Below are 16,122 nucleotides of genomic sequence, written 5' to 3'. Positions count from 1 at the left end.
CAAAGCCACAGAGAAACATTAGAATATTTTAAGGTATACTTTTCCATTCACGTGGAGAATGCTAAGATCTGAGTGTATCTCCAAAAACTGTCTGCAACATAAAGGATTCAGTGGGAAATTTGAAGAGGCTTTTTGGCAGATGAATGCAGAGACAGCCTCCTGGGATAATTTTTTTAAAAATCCCTGATTTAGGTAAAGGTCATGTTCATTCATGTCGTTTACTATGCTCTGTTTGACTCGTGCTCAGTTTTATTAAATATATGATGATGAAATATTCATTTTATTAATTAGATGAGATTTACTAATTATGTTTAGCCCTGACCTGGATAGCCCAGGCTAGCTGGATCTCATTAGAAACTAAGCAAGGTTGCCTCTGATTAGTATACATGGATATGAGACCACCAAGTAAGTCCAGGGTTGATATTCAGAGGCAGGCAATGTCAAATCTCCTGCCTTGAAAACTCTGTGGGGTTGCCATAAGTCAGCTATGCTAGAAGGCAAATTGTGTGTGTGTGTGTGTGTGTGTGTCTGTGTGTGTGTGTGTGTTTAAAGTGACATGGTTGATTTCACCAATTAGTTGCTGTTGTTCAGTCACACAGTCGAGTCCGACTCTTCACGACCCCATGGACTTGTTAAATAAAAGCCTTAATAACCTATCATATACAATGCAGTCCTATACACTGATTTTCAGTGGAATTAGACTGGAGACATTCAGCACAGAACTTCACTGTCAGAACTACAACATTCATGCAGATGTTTCAAAGTACTTGTCCAGTGCCTGTGTTAAAATACTGATTAGATCCAGATGAAATAGTAAAAAAGAAATGTGTATAAAGACAGTTTCTGTTTTCAACAATAACAAGAAGAAACTCCATTATAGAATGTTAATGACCATTTTCCCCACAGTTTGTTTTCATTACAGGAAACCACGGTGGAACTATTTGGGACCACCACTGGATGTGGTCCTTTGGCAAGGCAATTTCTCCAGAACCGAATTTAACTGTTTTGCAACATGTGCCTGAGAGATTGGGGACATTTTAAAAATGCACAATTGTAATGTATTCTTTTCCAATTAAATTGTGCCATCTTCAATAATAAAGTTTTAAATATCAAATATATGAATGTGCATCAAACATCCATAAATGTATTCCAGAAACCTAACAACTTGTAATACCCCTTAAGCCCCTTATCGGGAATTTTTCTATTTGTCTTTCAAATTGATATGTACTGGTCGATGACTGTAATAATAAACTGACTGACTGACACTTAAGCCCCAACTTACTAAGATTCAGTAAGTTAATAACATTTGTTTCAAGCTCACAGGAGATATACAGACTGCCATTTTGAACAGCTCAACCATAAACTGTCCTGGTTTTTCTCAAACTCTGAATTATATACTAGAGAATACCACACACATCCATTTCTCAAAAAATCATTAAAGGTTCTTCAAACTAAGAAATATGTCAATATATTTCCCATAAGATTTTAAAAAATCATAAAATTTTAAAAGAGTCAAACCAGAGTCTGAGGGTCACACCTACTTTAATTACTAATACACAGAGAAATAAACCTACTTTCTAACTATTGATGCTATTTATTTCTTTCACAAGTGCAAAGCATGTTTTTATTTTTAATGATGAACTATTAAGATCCCCATGGGGTGAATTAAGTAAAAACAAAGAAAGTCTGTCACAATCAGTAGGAGATCTGATTTAGGAGGTTTCCACTTTAAAAGACACTTGGCGTTTCACACCGTTATTCAAACTGCAGCTACCACAGGAGGTTAAACAAATGAAATGTTCTTATTATAAGACAGCTGTGCTATGGCTTCTGGTTGGAATGTCTATGAACACTCTGAACTGTTAGCACTGCTGAATTTCTCAACATAGATATATCTCTAGCATCTCCCAAGATCACAGCTTCTCATAAAAATAATGCAACCATGATCACTAGAACAGCAGACAGTTTATAATATATACTGTTCACATTAACTTCATACACTCATGTGTCATGTACCCATGTGTATAGTCACGGTGGGGGGAGGAAATTACCAATGTCAACGTCCCCAAATCCATGCCAGTTATAACGACAATGAGGGGAATCGAGAGGTGGGAAACATGAGAACGCCATTTACCACTGAAACACATTCAATTCTTAACATTCAGAAGAGCCTAGGCTAAATCTCTAGCATCTCCAGTTATGTAGCAAATCTGGGAAACACCTTGGTTTGAAACTTTGCAAGACGACTGCAAATTTGACCACATGGTGCTGGGAAAGATGGCCAGCTGCCAAAGTCATATAATGCAGCGCTGTAGCTTTAAAAAGCTTACAAGCAAAAAGGACAGATGTCTCAGTCCTTTTTGCTTGTACTCAGCTTTAGTTTCTTTTTGCTTGTATTTAGTCTTAACTGAAGAAGAATTTTGAAACAAAGTTATTAATATCCGGAACCTTCGTATCAACTCATCGGACTACTTACCTGCTTGACCTACTTATGCTTTATGGCATCTATGTATCATTCTTGTGCTTGTTATATTTGATGGCTTTGCTATTCTTGATTTAATATTTTCATTCATGTCCTTATATATATTATAATATTGTATTTATTAGCTTCTGCTACTCTCAGTGTCTTATATTGTGCACAGCTTTGCTTATTTTTGGTGGTCTGAAGTGACAGCCTTATATGTAACGGGGGAGACACTTTATTTACATGAACACATGAAGCTGCACTCGGCTGGGTCACACCACTGATTTATCAAGACCTGCATTTTGTTTACTCTGATGGGCAGCAGCTTACTATGCCATCCTTCTAACTGGAGATGCTGGGTATTGATCATATGGATATTAAGAGAGTTCTTCATCAGCAGCAAGTTTGGTTTATACATTTAGTTGTATAGAAGCTATGTATCTTTTCCTTTAAGTGCATACGCTCCTTTACATACGAGAAAACACCTGTGCACACAAAGCATATATCAATTGAGCATTCTTTAGAACTTGGCAGGAGGATCAAGCCATTTACATTGTGTTCCATTGTGATTCAGACTTCTTCAGGCTCTGTCTCTATTCCTGTTATGGTCATTGTAAGTTCTTTTTTGTTTGTTTTTTCTCCCCTTCTCCTTGTATATATAAATTGGTTAAGATGTTTAACTCTAGTGTGTGTCCTGCTTGTGTGGGTTTAATTCTCAGGCACCCTGGTCATTGTACCTTTGAATTTTACTGTTTTTGGAAGAAGGTATCTAGGTTTTGTTCCAAAACAGCTCATACCATTGGCTGCACCGCCATTGAGAGAAGAGATAAACAAGCTGCAGCATTTCTGATGCCTTCATTGTGCCTTCTTAAGATCTAGAGAAGGGAATAATAGACTGAGGTGGCTTGATCATCACCTTCATTATGTCTCCTTTAAAACTCATGTTCATTAGATAGTATTTGATTCAGCTACATTGTTTTTGTCAGCTTTATACTTTATAGAGTTTGTAGGTCATATTGTGTTAAATATACTTGTAATTTCTTGTGGAATCTTTGTAATAATTCAAAATATTCATGTGCATTCACTAGTGATTGCTATGATTCTTTATTTCAATTAGACTGTAGTTTCATGCATCGATGACAGGTATTTTTTGTCTCTGGGGAGTTATTCTTGATTTTTGCCAGGGATTGAACCTGGCTGTTTTTTCCTTTGGGAAGAGGATGTAGCTTAGTGACAGATCTTCTGTTTTGCATGTCCTAGGTTCAATCCCCAGCATCGCTAGATAAAAGGATCGTGTGGTGGTGTGAAAGACCCTGGAGAGCCACTGCAAGATGCAGGCCTTGGTAAATCAGTGATTAATCAGTAATATAAGGACAGGTTTAAAACAATGGCGTGAGTTCCTAGAGGAGGTTCAGCTGATGACATCCCTCCTAGCTTTTCAATTGGACTATTATATGTCTCATAGAGTCTCTGGATAGTGAGTCAAACTACAAAACTCCCAGTTGCACTGATCCAATGGGTGAAAGGCAATTCCGGTGTGTGGGTATGTGGTTATTTTTTTATATACTGCTGTTTCATAGGGTCTTTAAACAAAAAAATGACTTACAGGACTTTAAATTCTGATTTGCCTTGAGTGGACAAAGTAGTGGTGAGGTGCAAATATTTTACAGAAAGAAATAATAAAGACAATCTGGCAATGCTCCCTGATGGCCTTAGAATGTGGGGTGGAAAAGTAAGAAAACAGTTGAATAACCAAACAGATAACAAGAGACTTCCAAAACAAACCCCCACTAGAGCAGAGCACTAACTCTCAATAAAATGTCGGGGAGGCCTAAGTGGCTTAAGTCACATTAAAAGTGGAAAGCCTCTAAGCCATTTATAGTTATGAGACTGCTGCCCCTTCATTTTTTCCACAGTTGATACAGCGCAAAGAAAAGAAAAACAAGTAGCTCAGCAAAGCAAAGGAGGTAAAGCCACACTGAGATAAAAATGAAAGAGCAATTTCTAAAAGATTTATGAGCTTAAGATATTGAAAGCTGCGCTTGCACACACTGGATATAAAAACAGATGACGGGAATGGAAGCAAGACCCAAGAGAAAAATCCATACCAAAAAATTGGTCTGGGAACTGTTAGCTGGATGGTGCCTGTCCTCACCCAAATGAATAAAATTATCTATGTACTGCTGAAAAAAATATACAATCGAATTTCAAGCTTTGATCTGGTTTGCAACTTCACTTTTAGAGAAGTATTCCTGTTATGCTTTCAAAGCTTAGTTGAATCTAGATACTCCACAATTTTCATTTGGGGACCCTTTTCGGTTTGTTTAGGTTTAAATCTTTTCCACGTGTCATTCAGAATCTCAAAGAGCCACTCGATTACGCTCCAACCAAAATCCCCTAACGAGCAATAAGCAAGGCTATGGTGTGACAGTCTGTCAAAATGCAATTCCTAACATGTCAGGATAATTAATGATCTTGTGACAACTTTCCTAAGAATACTGCATTCCTCTGATTTCCTTCCCCCCTCAATTTATGAGAATTTATTCTGCCATAGAAGTACCACTCTATATTCACTGATACCAATATAGTTTATTAGCATTGCAAAATCTTGCTATTTATGAAACACAGTTGCAGTACAACAACACATACTGTCCAGCAACTCCATCTGTATTAGTTGTACATAGGGGGAACCTCTATTTCCTGGTCTTCCTAAAATTGATCCGGACACACTGAGCAACCTTGAAGGCTGGACTGCTGCCAAAGCTGTAGGACTGGTCATCAAACTTTGCCAGACGAAACCAACGAAGCAGCTGTATGCATTCCAGTATGGCACTCCTATAAACATGCATAAACAATGTTTTTCCTTTTCATCCATAAAAGCTAAAGTAAGATTCTAAGATTGGATTTCCAATAATGCTTAAGAATTTTATCTAACTAAATATGCGTAGAATTGGAGTACAGGATCTTTTTCCAGCGGCTGTTACTCAAATACTGTATCAAGATATCAGATTTAACCGATGGTTATCTAAAAAGGTGTTCATGCCCAAGTTCACATGCACACCTGGTTCTACCCTACCCCACCAGTGGTTTAAGTAAACCTCATTATCTGTGCTGCATAGGTAAACAGCGTACTCGGAGCAAGTGTTTCTTCCACTAACTAGGATCAGAAACAAAGAATAAATCCTGGTTAAGAATCCCAGGTTGGGGGGGGGGGCAACTATGGTTAAGCTGCACACCTGTGCATTCATATATCACAGAAGACCTAGAGTTAGTATTAATCACACACACATTTTCAGTTAGCCACATGTATATTGGATGTTATGAGTTTTTCCTGCACAGTTTTTCCCATATTGTCTTTTTCAAGCACTAAGCACTCCAATACATTTTTGTTTACATTAGACGACTCATACATTAACCCCTTGCATGGTAGTGGAACATGTCATCAAGTCACAACTGACCTATGGAAAACCCCGCAGGGTTTTCAAAGCAAGAGACATTCAGAGGCAGTTTGCCATTGCCTACTTCTGTGTCACAATGCTGGGATTCCTTGGTCACTATGTTTCTGTGGCCAACTGACTAAGAGTGAATTCATTTTTAGCTGTTCTTCTCCATGTAAAGTTCAGCCTCCACATTATATTTAGTACATACTACAGTTGCCCATGGATTCTCACTTATCTCTACCCTCTTTTAACAAATTTCCATCAATATATGGCTCAATATAGGTTCTTGCCTACCCTAAGAAACAGATTTTTTTTTTATTGTGGTGGTTTCCCCCACAGCAACCACATGTTTGTTGGGCTGATCCATGTAGTAAGTTACTTAGAAATATTTTAAGTCATAGCAAAAGCCATTGCTAAACACTAGCATTTTGGAAGTTCCCATATGGGGTTGTAACATTTGACTCCATTCCTGTCATTAAGCTCAACTGTCCCCTATGGCAAAACACAAAAAATGTTCTAGACACTTGCTCATGTCTACCCATTTTTCATTCATATTAACCTTAAAAAATAAGTCTTCTTCACACCTTATCATCAGGAACTGTGAACACTGGGGTAAAGAGATTTTTTCTCTCTCACCATCTCAAAAGGCAGCTATCAGCTAAGCTTGAAGGTATGATTGGGCCACCAGCCTGAAGATTTTAACACACCCTTGTTAGATGGACATTGTGGTCTACTGAGGTTCTTATGAAATGGAGTGGGAGTAAGACAGCATGTGTTATCCCATGAATTCAGTTCTGACACAGCAGTAGACTGTATGCTGAATCCGGAGCTCACCTGTAGAGTTCTAGTGGTCTGAGACTACTAGCTGTCTACCTAAAGTAAGGGTGTAATGGGCTCCAAAATCTTCCAAATGAAGAATTTTCGGTTACAGTAATCATTTTAGGACATTATTCAACACCTATAGAAAATGAACTTTTTGCCAAGGGGCCTGCAGAAACAATTATTAGTACAGATTCCACACTGTATATATGGGGCATCAAGACAATACGCTGCTGGGATCAACTTCATCCAAACCGCTTCTAAAACAATGTAGCATTTACTCAGAGACACCGGATGTAGATTTCAGGTTCTTCTGGGGTTACAAATGCCACAGTGGTGGGACATTAAGGTTGGCTGGTGTTGTGCTTAGAGACTCTCATTGGTGGTTCCTGTTTTGCTCTAGTCAGATTACCTGTGAATTCCATATCATCCTCCCAGGACAAGCTGGAGATAAACAATATCAATCTTCTACAGGCTGTATATTTCTCTTACAGCCCTCATGCATCTTTCAAGTTTCACAACCACATTTGTCTGCTCTCCTATTTCTGCTTGGCAGCTAGACCATTTCAACAAGCTGTTGGGTTGCTATTTAAATTTTATCTAGATAAATTCCACCCTTTAGGAAATTAGCTCAGCTGACCCAACTAAAGTGATGAATATGTGCATGCCTTCTGGTACCTGGTGCAGAAGTATATCATTGGTCCACCCAGTGTACAAAATATATCTGGGCACACAAAGGATAAACTGTAAGCGGAAGTCGAGAGGCAGAAGCAGAAGTGTCAAGAAAATATTACTGTCTATATGCAAGGAACACCCATAATTTCTCCTACTATCTCCTCACCTCCTTCAAGCTACCTTTTTGCACACCAGGATACAAGCACAATTAGTGCCTCGACTACCTCATATTAAAGTGTGGAACTTGCTGCCAGAGAATGTAGTGATGGATATAAGCAATGACACTTTTAAAAGGGTTATCGTTTAAAAGGGTTAGACAGATTAATGGATGACAAGTCTATCGCCTTTTAAAAGGGTTATCGTTTAAAAGGGTTAGACAGATTAATGGATGACAAGACTATCGCTGGCTACTAGCCATAGTGACTAAAGGCAACCTTCACATTCAGAGGCAGTAAACCTCTGAATACCAGTGCTAGGAGGCAACATCAAGGGCCTCTATGCCCTGTTGTTGCCCCTCCCACCTAGTAACTGGTTGGCCACTGTATGAGACAGGATGCTGGACTAGATGGACCACCGGTCTGATCCAGCAGGGGTCTTCTTATGTTTTTATATGACATTCGTGCCCCACTTTTTTCTCCACAACGGGGAGCCTAAGCAGCTTACAACATTGTTCTCCCCTTCTCCATCCCTTCTCCATTTTATCTTCACAACAACTACCGGTAGTTACCCCTTCTCCATTTTATCCTCACAACAACTAATTGGTTAAGGCTGAGAGTAATGGGCCCAAGAGTACCTAGAACATTTCCAGATCAGACTGGGGATTAGACCCCAGCTCTAACCAGTACATCATGCTGGTTCTTGGCTGCCCTTTATATTGGTCCAGAAGCTTCAGATAGTACTGAGTTTAGCAGACCCTTTATTAAAAAGACAATAGGGGAGTGAACATACCACACTGAACTCCATGTGACTGCACCAATTTCCTGTGTTAATTTGCTTTTGGCTCAGTTCAAGGTGTTGGTTCTTCCATTTCAGAAAAAAAAAAGATATAGGTGATGGCAGGACTTTGAGATCATACTGTTCACACAGGTCATTTGGAGGAAGTTCTGCTCTTCAATGCTCTGTTTATTATGATGAGCATCAAAACCATGCAGAGCCACCTCTGTGGTAGCACCCCGAAATACCTCAAATTTTCTCAAATGCTGGAGTATTTGCTGTGTAATTTTGGTACGGGATATATTTGCATTCCAAGGCATGTGCTGAGGTTTGTTGAGCAGGCCCTTAATTTAACAATATGAAGGATCAGCTCAGCCCAGTGTTAATACATCACACCTTTTCCAAAAGGGAAAAAAAATACTTTCAGAATTATTTTTTTAAATAGCTGCATTGTCACATGGATGAGTCAGGATGACCATTTTGCCATAGACATGACATATTTAGAAACTATGCCCTCCAAAACAAAGTCTAAACAAACAAACTCTATCAAAGGACAGCTTGAACAGTGACTTCTGTGCGGAAAGCAAGAATTCTACCTGTTTAGAGAACCACAGGAATGAACTGTCTACTAAGCTATAGAAGATGCATAAACTGATCTACCTTTCATTCAAACTGTGGGACCAAGCCCTACAAGGAAAGGCTGAGGGACTTGGGAATGTTCAGTCTGGAGTAGAGAAGGCTGAGAGAGAAACATGAAAAGAGAAACATGAAAAGTATTTGAAAGGCTCTCATGTAGAGGAGGGAAGGGAGCTGTTCCTGTTGGCAGCAGAGGACTCCACAGAATGGGTTCCAATTATAAGTGCAAAGGTACCAGCTGGATATTAGGGGGCAAAATTCTACAGTAAGAGTTGTTCAGCAGTGGAATCAGCTGCCTAGGGAGGTGGTGAGCTCCCCCTCACTTGTAGTTTTCAAGTAGCGGCAAGGTGAAGATTGGTCAGGGATACTTTAGGCTGGTCCTATACCGAGCATGGGGTTGGACTAAATGGCCTGTGTGGCCCCTTCCAGCTCTACAATTCTATGATTACCGTCCAATGTGACCGTCCAATAGGTCAAGCTGCATACATTAGTATTGCATATATTTAATGGCCACAATTACCACACGTACTGTCTGTGTGGGGGAAAATAACACTTAGCAAAACTGGTGTTAGTAACTGCTTCCCAAGAATGATAAAACTTTGTGGACTAGAACAGTAATGTTCAAATTGACCCCTGCTAAGGTTCCTGAGTACTACAGGCAGCCACTCACTTAACAGAATGGATTGTTTCTAAGTATCTAACAGAGAGACGTGAATGATAGATGGTCTGCAGTGTCCTTCACTATGAGTGCCTTGATCCTGTCAGGGACGAATGCAACGTTTAACAGTTTGGGGACAGGAGGGGCTGTCACCAACAATTTGTTTTACTTAGAGAAGCAATGATAATATGCAAAAATTTCCTGTTTGTGAAAAATTAATGGTGTTTCTACCCTCCCACCGTCTTTGTAACTCAATTCATCTTTGCCAGTTCTGAAATGGAAGGGGGAGGGAGTCTTGTATGAAAACGTGACACTTCTGATCTCAATGGTAACATGCCATTGAGAAGTGCTGATTTGACTGATTGGTTCTTTGAGGATATTAGAGTGACCCTTCAGAGTAGAAGATGAATTTTTCTCATCACAGCATCCTGACCTGATTTATGTAGTCTTTATAGTGCCATTACACACATAACACAAGTTCAACTGACAACGACAACACAGTTAAGATGGCAGAGGTTACATAAGCTGTTCACTAAAAGTTGGATGCTGAGATGTTTAACAAAGCTCAAACTCAAACTATACCTCACAAGACAGTAAAAAGTTATCTGACGATGATGGAAAGGGATACAGAATTTTTGATAAATGATGTCTTCCAGTTTCACGGGAAATGGAATTTGAGGAATGTTGTCAATTTAGAGCTCAAATACTATAAGCTAAATGTGTTCTTTGAGTATCAAGGAGAAAGATGGACTAGTAGTTTGTATGTGCAAGAAGGACTAGCGAGGATTGTTTTTGCTCCAGGTCAATACTTTCCCAACAGGCCTACACCTATATACATAAATAGGCGAATCAAGACACTTAAGTTCTATGACCCCAGGTCTCATAAAGTTAATTGCTAGAACAAGTCTTTCAGTGGAATTAAAGCACAACTGGAGGGCATTTTTGTGTTGGTTTTTGTTGATGTTAAATTTTTCATTATTTTGTCTCTAGAGTTCATTTCTCTCCAGATTCCCTCAGCAAGTCTGTTTTAGCATAGTCCCTGCTTAAATCTTTATTTTGTTCCTTTTTTGCAGAACATGCTTGTTTTTGAGTTAATATCCTGTAGCATATGTTTATTCTTGTTTCTGCTCTCCACATCTTAACATCTGAAAAGAGTTCCATGGAACTCAAAGATAATCTCCACTATTAAGTAGATTCCATATGGATCTACTTAAGCATCACCTGACAGTTACCTCTCTTGTCAGAGTCTAGAATAAAAGGGAGGTAAGCCAAGATAAGATGTGTTCCTCTAAATTATCCTTTCTGGAGGCAAAAGGTCTTTGCCACTGAACGGATCACAAGGAGAAAGGAAACTGGGCTGCCATGAACTCTCACAGGTTACCATTCACTATTTCAATTTGTGCTATTATTATTGTTGTTGTTGTTGTTGTTGTTGTTGTTGTTATCATCATCTCTCAATGCAGATGTTCATATAGAATGAGCACAAAAAGCCAAGACCCTGTCCCAAGGAGCTTTCAACACTCATCCCTCTGTGGGAACCTCAGTTACCAACACTGATATCCCAACTCCAGACTATCTTTTATTCTGGGAATTTCGATCAGAGCACACAGAAAACCCCCACTTTGTCTTTTAAGCAGCATAAAACCATAACACATCATCATTCTTTTTTAGACAGAGGGGAGGGTGACACATGGCTATAGCAGCTACCACTTATACCTGGAGACCGTAGCTAAACAGGTATCAAATCACTCATCAGAGGGAGAGACTTATTGTGGCATTTAGTCTTACCTCCCAAAGTCCTCAGGGGAAGCTGCTGTAGGAAAATTATTAGTTTTGTCGTGGCACCACATGTCACCATGCCTACCGAACCATTAAGCTTAAAATAATACTCTGAATGAAGGATTTTTACACCGCATTTATCATTCTGCAAAGGTCTGTGGTACACGGTGTGTGTGGGGGAGTAACTATTTATCAAGTATGAAAAGCAGTTTATAAGATATATTTGATACACAGTGACATTTGCTTTTAATCAATTGAGAGTGAAATTGCTGATGGATAGGTGGACTTGTCAAAACAAAATACGCCCTTCTATATATAATGCAAGATTACTTTTATAAAATGCATACCTGGTCCTCTCTCATCAAGGAGATCAGAAAATATGAATGCAATTACTCTTCCAAGTTAAAGGTAATCTCCTTCCTTATCCCACCCCTTAGGTATTACTTAGATTTTAGAGGAAGAGTCAGGGTTTGGCTTCTTAACATACAAAGAACCTTAAATCCTGGCACAGAATCATAATTGCTTCATAGGTCATTTAATTTTCAAAGTACATTCAATCAAAGTCCCTAAATACTCAAAATTCCATCTCAATAAAGTGAGCATTATGATTCTGAGTGCTTTGCTTACCAATGAAGATGGAGAAAAGGACATCATCTACATTGCATTTGCTCCCCCCCCACACTTAACTCATTCAAAAACTTATATTTTTTTTACATGAAATGCAATACAAGACATATTTGTGTTCAGCAGCACATCGTTTACATCACAAAAGTATGGTATATTTCATGCCATTGGCTTTATTTAACACCACAGTGCCTATAAATTTTTCCCTTCCAACTTTTAGAGAGAGAAAAAAAGAATATATACACAGCCGTGTATCTGTGGGGTTTCGAATGCTGCCAGCTTGGTAAATTATGGTTTAAGCAGCCAGGGATAAATGCTGCATGAAGTGCATTTCTAATATTAGACCAAGGTAAAAGGCAAGAAGAAACTTTTATGAGACCCTGATAGGAATAATTCATGTTCCTGCAATTCAGCTTCACATTAGAACACAATATGATTCCTATTATAAATTAAGAACTAGATTCTGTCATCCTCACCTTGACCAGTGCAATATTCAGAAAGTGAATTTCACATGACTTAGAAGAAGCAAGGCTGCCTTCTGAAAAAATCATGTTGTATTTCAAATGGACACCCACCCAGCTACGATAAAAATGGAATCTTAAAAGCAACCCCAGCAACGTATGGTTTAATTAAAAACCTACACAATACATTACCTTCCGCCTCGGGCACTGAAAGGCACTACATGGATTCCCAAAGGCCCACCGTCATTGGAGACTTCAACGAGCTTTACCATATCACTGTGAGACAATGACGAATGAAGGAATGTGAACATGTACTGTAAATGAACCAAAGAAGACATACACACAAACAGACACACCCAAAACACCAAGATATCCTATAACTGCAGGCAGTGATGGTGAAAACCAAGTTGAATGCTACATACCTGAATATTAATCTGACAGCATGAAAGAAGATTAATCATAGAAACAGCTTTATTAATAAATCAAATGAAATGGAAACTGATGGTTGGGCAACCCTATTCCATTATATTAACTGTATTAAGAACAGTAATGACTAGAATGGGTGTTGGTATTGGCCTGTGTGTGGGTTGCAAATAAAATAACGAACCCAAAAGTTCAAAGTGAATCCTACACCCTACATCTATCCTATCTCTTCTTGCTATGCAACTGAAAATACAGCAAACATGAATTGTCCATGTTTTATATCCGTACAGGTTGTTAGATAGATGTTATCACCAGAATTGAGTCCGGAGATGTAATCCGTTTACTTCAAAAAATTAGAAGTGACTCATCATTCATAAGGCTGGGGTAGGGTTGTATGAGTTTTTCAATGATTCTGAGCTTTAGATGCACTGACAATATTTTTGCCCTGTTCAGTCAAGTGTGTATCCACCTCAGCACTTTAGAAGGATGTAAGTCCTGTCTTCTTTATTGGATTCCTAAATGGAATACTGAAACACTTCAAACAGTTGAAGAACTATGACACTATAACTCTTAAAAGCAATGTCCATATCTCATTGCTGCATTTCATATTTCTGTTGCTCTAAGTACTCATCTCTGATTATTTCCACTTATATACATTCCCTTCTCTTGGATTCAAGAGCTCTAGCGTATGTCTTTCAAAAAGCTAAGTATTTGTATATACACATTCAAAAATGGTTCCAAAAATGAACAAGTGCCGGAAACATATCCAGATTAATTTTGGGACATCTGTGCCTACTTAACATGGCACAAGATTTAGCAAAATAAAGCTATTATATTAAACATTATACAGGACAATAGGCTAAAACAGAATTCTGATCATGAAATATAGTATGAACTGGACTGCTTGTATGTGCAATTGTCAGACTGTACATGCTGAAGTGGACACAGATGGCAACTTGTAAGAATCTTAAGCATACAAAAATTGAATGATTCTTTACATTTAAAAAGGAAAACACATCCAAAACAATGCCTGCTACAAATGCCTGCCAGAGCAAACCAGTTTAGAAATAGAAATATTAAATGTCAGATAAGCATTTCATAGACCAGATAGCAAATATTATGGTTAGACAATATTTTAGTAGTAGTGGGAAAAATCTGGGGGGTTGGAATCCCACTGCCATCACATGGGAGATAATTATGTTGTTTAACCTTTCTTTTTTCTAGGCTTATCAGTAGTTTATCAAGAAAAAAGAAATTTTGAACCTGATAATATACGATATTTACTCAAATGCAAGACTAGCCCCCCCGCCCCCCCGGGTGCCAACAACAAAGAGGGTGTCATCTTAAATTCATATACAACTTACAGTTCTGTCCAATCAGTTTTTTAAAAAGCTTTTTGTGTATAACATTTTAAGAGGTAGTCGTCTTATACTCAGTGTCATCTTTCTTTCAAGTTAATATGGTATTATACCTGAGAAGTGAGGCTGCATTCTACTACTCTGCTCAGCTAATAATGGCACTTTCCTCTGCGGCAATCAGTGTCCCTCTGGCAGGAAGAGTCTTTCACAACAGAGAAAGGCTTGTTGAGCTGAAGGAAAGTGCTGCTGGAAGATGAGCAGAATAGCAGGATCGAACCCATGTCCGTGCCAGTTCTACAAAGTGACATTCAGAAGACATACCTTTTTAAGACATTTAATGAAACTCTCCTTTACTGAACTATTTTTCACTACCCAAGAAAGTTTCAGCTCAGCAAACAAATCAATCTGAATTAATTTTCAAGTCTTCTTTCAGTAGAGTTTTTGCGTTTAACAGTCATCTGGGACTGCTTTGTATCCTTCTTTAATCCACATATAGCTTCAGTCAGAGGTCATTCCGGGGGGGATCAGGGGGATCGCGGTTCCCCGGGGTGAGGTACGAGGGGCGGGGAACATGACGAAGCCCCGCCCCCCGCTTCCGGCCAACCCGCTTCCGGCCCTCATTCAGCCAGGAGGAGGCAGGAGAAGAGGGAGGGTAAGTTGCTTGCTCCCTGCCTCTCCGGGGCCATGGAGGGCCTTCGCGGGGCTTCCTTGCACTCCCGCCGGCCTTGCAGGTCCACCGCAGGGCCCCTCATGGGGCTTGGCAGTGGAGCTGCAAGGCCGGCGGCGGCTGCCGGGACAGTTGGGGGCGGGGTGTGTGGCCTTATGACACACTTCCGGTGATGTCAGGGGGCGTGGCCTTATGACACACTTCTGGTGATGTCAGGGGGTGTGGCATATGCTAATGAGTTATGCTAATGAGTTCCCCTAGCTCTTTTTCTACGAAATGACCCCTGGCTTCAGTGATCATGATGTTGTAATCAAGTGACAAATATGTCAGTGGAGATGAACTGGAATAGATTTTGCATCAACTTTGCTTGGAACATCCCAGCACCAGAGTTTATGATCAGTTTTCCTATTGACATATTTATTATCATCAGTTGCTTGGATCACTCAATTTTTCAGAGGCATATAGTCAAGGCACATGATACCATAACATTCTCTGAGCTGCATGCAGTCTTATTGGCTACACTGACTCAAAATCACTGGAAGAAAGAGACATTCTAATATTCTATATTAGCTATACATTTGCTGTGTATTATTGTAGCTTTTGTACAGCCCATGTGACCTTAATTACTGAATTCACTGTCAGCCATGTTGTTAGTAGCTGCTGTGCAAACAAGGGACATAAAATAAACAGATGTTTCAGCAAAATAGGAAAATTGCGATTTGCCTGAATTGGGGGGGGGTCTCCATTTATTTTATTCATTTAAGATTTAAAATTAATTCAACAGTGACTTGTTCATTACTCTGCTTTTTAAAAAGGAAACTGGCATTATGTTTTGCTCTGATTAGGAAACTGGCATTATGTTTTGCTCTGATTAAATCCACTTCTCTCAATTCAAAATGGCCTTCTTCCTTCTGAGACTTTTCAGGAGAATAAAGAACCCTATCTTCTTTTATTCCAACTTTAGAAGGACTTCCCTTCATAGTTCTTCAGCCAACAACAGCTCTCCTCTTCCCCACCTTTCCTCAAATTTACATGATGCCGGGGAAATAAAAAATAAATAGCTGCTAGAAGGTCTGCAAAAGCCCAGATTTCTAGCTCTCAATGGAGGCTAATAGTATGTCCAAACCTTCCATTGTTGATCGAACAAAGTTCAATGAAAATTTTTACTTCAATATTGGTAAGTGA

General features: G+C 39.2%; 1 protein-coding gene across 1 annotated transcript in view; it reads right to left on the bottom strand.

The window, feature by feature from the left end:
- The window catches only part of PARD3 (par-3 family cell polarity regulator), a gene marked incomplete at its 5' end in the record, with an annotated part of 471,015 nt that overhangs the window by 316,248 nt on the left and 138,645 nt on the right, over positions 1-16,122 (bottom strand). The window contains one exon of the mRNA XM_015426744.1: positions 12,682-12,765. Coding sequence (XP_015282230.1) covers positions 12,682-12,765 — 84 coding nt within the window. The remainder of the gene's footprint in view (positions 1-12,681; positions 12,766-16,122) is intronic.

Source organism: Gekko japonicus, unplaced genomic scaffold (assembly GCF_001447785.1).
Source record: "Gekko japonicus isolate JY-2015 unplaced genomic scaffold, Gekko_japonicus_V1.1 scaffold230, whole genome shotgun sequence".
Taxonomy (NCBI): Eukaryota; Metazoa; Chordata; class Lepidosauria; order Squamata; family Gekkonidae; genus Gekko; species Gekko japonicus.
The sequence above is the reverse complement of the archived record's forward strand: the minus strand, read 5'-3'. Positions and strand labels throughout refer to the sequence as shown.